General features: G+C 38.8%; 1 protein-coding gene across 1 annotated transcript in view; it reads right to left on the bottom strand.

Moving 5' to 3' along the window:
- Positions 1 to 1,628: 1,628 nt before the first annotated feature.
- Positions 1,629 to 7,920, bottom strand: part of MYOZ2 (myozenin 2) — a 49,928-nt gene continuing 43,636 nt past the window's right edge. The window contains exon 6 of the mRNA XM_066632562.1: positions 1,629 to 6,978. Coding sequence (XP_066488659.1) covers positions 6,744 to 6,978 — 235 coding nt within the window. The 3' untranslated portion in view covers positions 1,629 to 6,743. The remainder of the gene's footprint in view (positions 6,979 to 7,920) is intronic.

Genomic DNA, 7,920 nt, shown 5'->3' with positions numbered 1-7,920 from the left:
TGACTTTCTCCTTGTGATGGTAGAAAGCCTTGCAAATAAATCCATTGGATGCAAAGCTCAGTTCTGTAATTTAGCTAGCCTAAGCAGTATGACATCTGTACCAAGCACTGAATTCACCAGGGTAACACATTCAGGACTTTTTTCTCCTTATTCAATATCTCAGCTTGCTAGCCAGTATCCTAAGAGAAATAACTGAACCATGTCAGCAAATTTGTAAGGATGATGCAAGGAATGAAAAAATAAGTTATTTAAGGTCTAGTGCTTGAGTTAGGAACGTACTTTTCAAATGCCATGACCAGTTCTGGCATTGTTACATAATGCATTGAGAGCCCTGCATTTTGCACAGTAGAAGGTGTTGAAGAATTTAAGTAACAAATGCTACCTAAATTGCAATAGTGTTGTTTTGGAGTTAGAAATTGGATCATTGAGAAAATATTCCATTTATTTCTAAGGCATATGCAGCTCCTACTCTTTCCCCTTCCTCCCAAATCAGGCATTTGTAAATAGTTTTTCCATGTCCATTATTATCAGTAGCTTGGGATAAGAAGAGAAAGGCATCTCTTTTCATTATAAGAAATGTTAGATGACTTAAAAGGAAATTTTCCCTGACTGGTATGTGCTTACAACTCAGAAAACTTATAAAAGGTAATAAATAAGCTTGAGGCAAATTAAAGGTGAGGTCAACTTTGGTTGAAGTAAACAAAGGGGGAGCTGTGCTTATGTATGTGCTACTGCTTTGACTTCTGGGAAGTGCACAGGAAGGAAAAAACCAAGAGTGAATGTTTAAAAAATTTACAAGTGTGCCTGTAGTTAAGATCAAAAGAACTGGAGGATAAAGGGAGGAGGAAAAAAATGTTCTAAAGAAATGTATAAAATAAACCAGAAAGCAAAATTCAGGGTCATGATACAAGGAGCACAACTGTTGGCTAGATACAATCTACAAAGATCAGATAATAATAAATCAATAATAGGTGTAAAATAGACTTTAGTAAGCTGGAAATTCAGCGTATTTCATGCAAAGGAAAGCACTTTATCAGAATGGGGAAACCTCAACTTAGAGAGTGATGGTCTTATCAGAAATACATGTGTTGTAGGAGATTATCTTTGCTCTGCCCTATTACCTAATGGTTTTAGAGAGGTTTTGTTACAGGCAGGTCTCCCTTAGCCAAATCTGAAACAGCTGCAACATTGAAATTTCAGTTTAAAATGTGGACTGCAGAAAGGCCTCCACCACCCCTTCCATTTCTTAGAGGTGAAATGCAAATGCTGACTTTTCTTCCACCTTTTCCATCCCACCAGCAGTAGTATAGCAGATCAGTCTCTGGTGCTAAGGTCTGAGATAATGATAAAACCATTGAGGAATAAGCAATTCCAAATAGCCCCGTTCTGGAGAGGATGTGATGCCATTGCCTTTTCATTTTAGCGATACTGTTTAGATAGTGGACTAACCAGAGCTGGATTTTGGCATATATAACATAACAGATAGTGCCAAAAAGCTTTATTTCAACAAGGAATTATGTACCTTTCCATTTGCTTTCCAAACGTACCTTTCCATTGTAACTTTCCAAATGTAAAGAATACCTGAAACTTCACTATGGCTAAAACTAAAATAATGAATAGCATACACGTTAAATGGAAAACAATTTTTATTTTCATAACAACGAAGCAGAAATTGTTAAAGATCTCATCAATGAGCTTAAATGGACATCAGAAAAAGTGCTATGTAATTGGAGAAATTTACACTGACACGTATTTAGTATGGAAAATTGCAAGTCACATAACTGTACCACATTTTTAGCCTTACACAATTACAGTACTGTGCTATATAGTATGGGTCCTGCCCTTTCAACCAACTCGTAAGGTACTGTGTTGCCATGCTTTAGAAATACCTTCACTTGCCACCTTGTTGTGCAATTACTTTTCCAAAAAGGAGGACATCACCCAAATCATGTTGCTTTGCTTTGGACTATAAGAGGATCCCATTGTCACTAAACCAAGATCCCCTTATATGATTCTTACATCCACTTTCAGGGTTTTTGTTGATAAATGCAAGGTTGTATTGACGTATGTTATATTTTGTCACATATGTACTTGCACATGTATGGACATCATTGCCATAAGAGACTGAGAAAAAGGGGAAGCATTTTAAATCTCTGTAACATGTAAAAAATGTACCTTTTACCTGTTCCACCATCTTACTTTATCACTGGGGTTGTTTGATAATGGTTTTATTTTTTCACAGATTTTGTGATTTGTGGTGTTACGTGTTCCAATTTCAAGTTCTCATTTTTATTAATTTTAAATGGTTTAAAAGTGCATTAGGTAGGTGATATAGTGTCAGCAGATGCAGCTACTGTATTATTTCTAACTGGAAAAGTAATCTATTTTAATTTCTGCAAAATATCTTAAACACCAAAATGTGGTGTTTTGTGTTTTTATATGTTCTTAACAAAAACTAACTTCTGTACCACCAAAAACACTTGCCTTTTTTTTTTTTTACCTTTTAAAGCAAGATTAGGTTTAGCATAAAATTTTATTTCTTAAATTTTCTGTGTGATCCTTTAAAAAAAAAATTAAGGCTAATGTGTCTCTTGCATATCTCACATAATTTTCTTTAGAAATCAGTCGTGCTGAGTCCAGTGAAACTTCCTGCCAGATAAGCGTAAGACAAGATTTCAGGCTTGGTTCTCTGTAAGCGAGTTCATCCATGACTAGTACTGTAATTCTTACCTAGAAGTAAGCCCATTAACACTGTGATTGACTTTTGACCAAATGTGGCTAGGATTGAGCTGCACACTAAGATCCTCTATAATAAATCTAGTTTGCTCCTCAAGAGGTTACAGACAACCTTATTTTGCATTTTTGCATACAGGTGATTCACAGATAGTTTACAGAATCAAGAACAAGACAAAAGATGAACCAAGTATGCTGTATGCTGACAACCCAGAAAGATTTAATGGTTGTGGTTCAAACCAAGATACAAAGAAGAAACAATCATGGTTACAAGTCCAAAAATTGATGAGAAATCAGTTACTTGTTTCTGAAGGATCATGACAACGTCAGAAGAGAAAATGGTTTCTTGCATACAACCAAAAAAAGGAAGCATGGCAGACTGGAATAACAGAGGGAGGTGGGTTTCAAAAATACTAGGACAGATCTTGGATCAAGGAAAGAGCAGCAAGGTCTAAATTGAAGGAGAATTAAGAAGCATTGGGAGTTTGTGGCATAAAGACCAAATCAACTGGAAGCAAGCTTCACTTATCCCTGGTAATCAGAAGTTGTTGGATATTGATGAGTAGATGAGGAATTAGCTCTTAGAGATCGCAACCAGTTGCTTGACATGTTGGTTGTCAGAATGACTGGACTCTGAACCATGTGAAGGTGTAACCTGAGAATCCTTGATGATGGCATAGAGCCTTGGATAGATCCTCTCCATCTGCATGTCCTTCCCTCCTTCATCCATCATTTGCTATTTTTTTTATTTATATTTGAAACCATACCGCTTAAAAGTTGTCCCTATCATGCTTATCAGGAGCAATCAGATTTGGTTCCTGCTACTTCTTGATAAGAAATTAAGGGGCCAATCCTATCCAGTTTTCCAGCACTGTTGCAGCTATGCCAATAGGACAGGGGTGTGCAAACTTTTTGGCAGGAGGTCCACATCATCTCTCTGACACTGTGTTGGGGGCCAGGAAAAAAAAAAGAATTAATTTGCATTTCAAATTTGAATAAATTTACATTAATGAATATATTAGAGGTGGAACGTAAATGAATGAAAGAAGGTCTTGCAATAGCTCAAGGCCTGTAAAAGGCTTTGCACAAAGCAGGGCTGCCTTTCCTTGCTTGAAACAGATGTGAAACGGCAAGCTGAGGAGGGAGCTCTCTTTTCACAGCTCATGTGAGAGGTCAAACAGTTGGCCATCACTCTGAAAGCAGTTGTGTTGGGCCAGTGCAGGCTCTAGCAGGTCTCTGGAGGGCCAGAGGCTCATTGGAGACTGGGGGCTCCTCACGGGCTGGATTGGGAGACCTTAAGGGCCGCAAGTGGCCCCAGGTCTGGGGTTTGGGCACCCCTGCAATAGGGCATGTGCCTGCATTCTGTGGGGGGGGGCAGTCATGGAAGCCTCCTCAAGATAAGGGGACATTTGGTCCCTTATTATGGGGGCTGCATTGAGGCTGCATTGTCACTAGAAAGTTGAATAGGATAGGGCCCTCATTCTCTGCTTCTGTGCCTTGAATAATAGAGATTCCGTCTTAGCCAGCAATAGTTATATTTTTAAAAGGAGATAAGGTTAAGCTTCATTCCCATTATCTTCAAGTATACTCACACATGCTAGTCACATCTTTGTGCAGTCACATATAGTGGAGTTCAGCATGTGCACAGAACTGACTTTGGAAGCCTCCAAAGCACTTTCTAGTGTTTTGCTCCTGCTCTTGAGTAAGGAAACCTGTGCATGCTGAGTGCCTGGAGGACGAAAAGAATGCCCAATCCCTCACTTCCTTTTCAACCACTGTTGAAGCAGCAACACTGAGCAATGTCTTTTTTTCCACTCAGAAAATTTCAAGAGACTTTAATCTCAGTTTTCATCTTTTTTCTTTACCATTGGGTTAGTAGGTTTTAGTACTATCCCCTGCAAAGGGGCTACTGCACCAGCAGGGCTCTCATAGCACTGGCATACCTGATGGTACATCAGTGTTCTGAGGGCTTAGGATTGGGTCATCAGACTGTTACTCTAACTTACCAGTTAGCTGTGAAGGGACCACCAGCTTACTCTGCCAGGGATATGAGAGGCATTCTGCTCCCGGAGCTCTAAAGCAGAAAATGGTATATGCCATATGTTCCCAAAGTATTAGGATCCACGATGATCATGGAAGCTGTGTGCGCAGCGAGCAGCTCCTGGAAGTGACTGGTGATGATGTCTTTCTGGCAGCCTGCAGTGACCTGGCAAGGTCCCCAGGATGCCCCAGGATGTCGTGACGCACAATTTGGGAACCACAATTTAGTACCTCTCATTGACTTTTATTAAGCATTGTGTTGTGGACTCAAAGTCAAGAACTGATGCCTTGTTTAAGTGCAGTGTTCTGCAGAACATCTCCTGGTTAACCTGCATCCACCTCAAAGTAAGAAAGAAGCTAGCTAGTCTAGCTACACAGAATCCATGAAGAAGGAGGACAGACTGTTTTCCAGCAACAACATATGTGTGCAGACACATGACCTGCCTGACCATCCCTCATGTAGGTGTGGTTCCAACTGTTGAATCTCTCTGAATGCTTCAGTTTGAATGTAGAAAGTGACCCTCAAAGGAACTGAGGAATCGGGCACTCTTTCTATCCTCCAAGCACATGGGATGCATAGGATTTCCCACACTTGAAAGCAGGGGCTGAACACTCAACAAAGCAGTTTCTGGTAAGCAACCTGCCTTCTTTCTCTCTGACAAATTTTCTATTGCATTTTTATGTGTTATCATCACATGGGTCCCTGTTTGTGTGATCACTTCAGATTCTGACCCATGAAATTGCATGCTACAATCAATTTGTTATTCCTTAAGATGCCATATGACTTGTTGATTTATCAGAATGATGTCATCTCCACCATGTCTGGTCCTCATTTACTCACACATTATACATATGTCAGTTTATATTAACACCATGCTTGCAAAACTGGTTTTGAAAACACGATGCAACAACCTTTCATATACTTAATCACTGATCACATGTCACATTTTACACGTGATGTAATTTTTATATTAAGTACTTGCCAGCATAAAAAACACATAGTGAATTTCAGTCATTGACAGATGTATTAGCAGATCTGTGGCATTTCAGTCAAGTGATTCCAGTATCTTCAAATGCCTCCATAAATTGTGTATCGGTGTGTATCAGTCAGAAGAATAATAGAAAATAGTACTAAACTGCCTTTTCAAAATTGATACTATGTAAATAAAACACTACTAACATTAATAACCAGCGGAATAAAATGGAATTCTTGTATTAAAATGCAGGTTTCTTACACTGTATAAGAAAACACAACAGGCAAAATTGTTACTCTTTCAGGAGCAATACAAAACTTAAAGTGATTCAATTAATCCATGAAAAGGATGTTGCAGTCTGAAGCATCTTTCTTTGCTCTTGAACCTGTTCTTTGGGGTTGGTCTATGTGTTGAACATAAAACCATGTATATCCTGTATTTGTTTACTCTGGACTTAGGTAGGTTGCTTCCAATAATTTATCCTGTGTTATTCCTGCCTATAGGCACTCTCATTATACAGAATAACCCCCAATAATAAATTGATTCCACATGGGAAGCAGAAACAGCCTATGACCTCACCCTTCTTTCCCTAGAACAATAGCCAATTGGCATCTCCCTAAGATATGGCATCTCCCTAAGAGATGCTGTCCAAACCAGAAACAATATGCAGACCAGCAATGCTAGAGTAAAAGCACCTCTCCTCTCAATATGAAAATGCAATAACGTAAAATTTAGTCAAACATTCATTTAATAAACAGAGCAAATAGGAGCTAGAAGGTATGGACATAAAAGATTTCGACTTGTTTTGAGAGTAGTGGCCAAGTTAATTTATTTGTAGATCAGTAGAAGAAAATAAACTCAGAAAATCATTACAGCATCAGATGTTATTACATTTAAGCTACATAAGAGAAGATGTTGTGATATAAGTAGCCTATGCTAAAAAATAAAGATATCACCACACTGATTCTGATGTATGACGCACACTGCACTTTATTTTCACAGATCATCTGTTTCTGGAACGCCGTTGGCCTCTGTAGGCTGTATGGTTATCATTATGGGAATATTCTCAGAGGTCCATCCTTTAGGAGTCCTGTTGAAGGACCGCCTGGTAGAAAGAGGATTGGCAAGGACCATAAATCGTGGATCATTTAGCAGCAGAAAGTTGAAATCCGGAACTTTGAATTTAACCATCTTTGATGCTCTCTCAAAACCTCCAAAAGGAGTAGCAACTCTGGATATTGGGAACAAGAGTAAATAAAAGGTAAATCAAAACCAATACTTTCCTTTGTTTCCAAGTATTTTTTCTGGATTGTATAATGATACATTTGTTATTAACCACCTCTGGAATATTTTTAGCATGTTGTCTCTATGATCCTTGCCAATTACATTTTGAGGAAGATTGCTTGAATGCTCGTTTTTCAGCTGGGCAGGAACACAGTTCTGCTATTGTAAAATGGCCTCTGGCAATTACCATTTTAGGTGTGCTGCCAAACCAGCACTGGAGCACTGGAGGGTCACTGCTGGACCGACAAAGATAGGATCAACATTTGAGGGGTTTAACAGAGTGGGGAGGGAGGTGGACGGGAGGAGGTCTAGGTGGCACTTGTGTATGCTGATAATCCTGTCTATTATTCATTCATTCATTTACCTTTATTGGCATATGAGACATACAAACAAACAAAAAGTAGCAATAAATAGTACAAAAAGTTACATGAGCATTACGCCCATTTTAACATTGGAGGTCAGAAGGTCAAAGAATAAAATTTTTATAGTTGACAGAAGCATTATATGTTTGTATTATCTATGTTAATAGCTCTTACAACACTGGACTTACATTATTTTATACCAACTGATTAAATGGAGGGAGAGCTCTGCGGTGCTGTATTACCAGTTTTATAAAGGTTGCTAATTGGGTAATAAGCGATTCATCAACTCCATTTAGCAAATGTTGTAGAATAAATTTATCAGGATGTCCTGGAAGTTTTGAGAGAATTGGATCTAAGTGGAGTAAACGAATATCCTTATATAGACTGCAATACAATAATGTGTGGGTCAGGCACTCTACTGTCTTGCTGTTACATGGGCGAAGTCGTGCTTCGTATGGGACTGTATCTCTATTGCTGCCACTGTTACCTGCCTCAAATTTACTCTTGCTAAACAGCAGGCATAGATC

The sequence above is a fragment of the Tiliqua scincoides genome, chromosome 6 (genome assembly GCF_035046505.1).
Source record: "Tiliqua scincoides isolate rTilSci1 chromosome 6, rTilSci1.hap2, whole genome shotgun sequence".
In the NCBI taxonomy this organism is placed as follows: Eukaryota; Metazoa; Chordata; class Lepidosauria; order Squamata; family Scincidae; genus Tiliqua; species Tiliqua scincoides.
The sequence above is the reverse complement of the archived record's forward strand: the minus strand, read 5'-3'. Positions and strand labels throughout refer to the sequence as shown.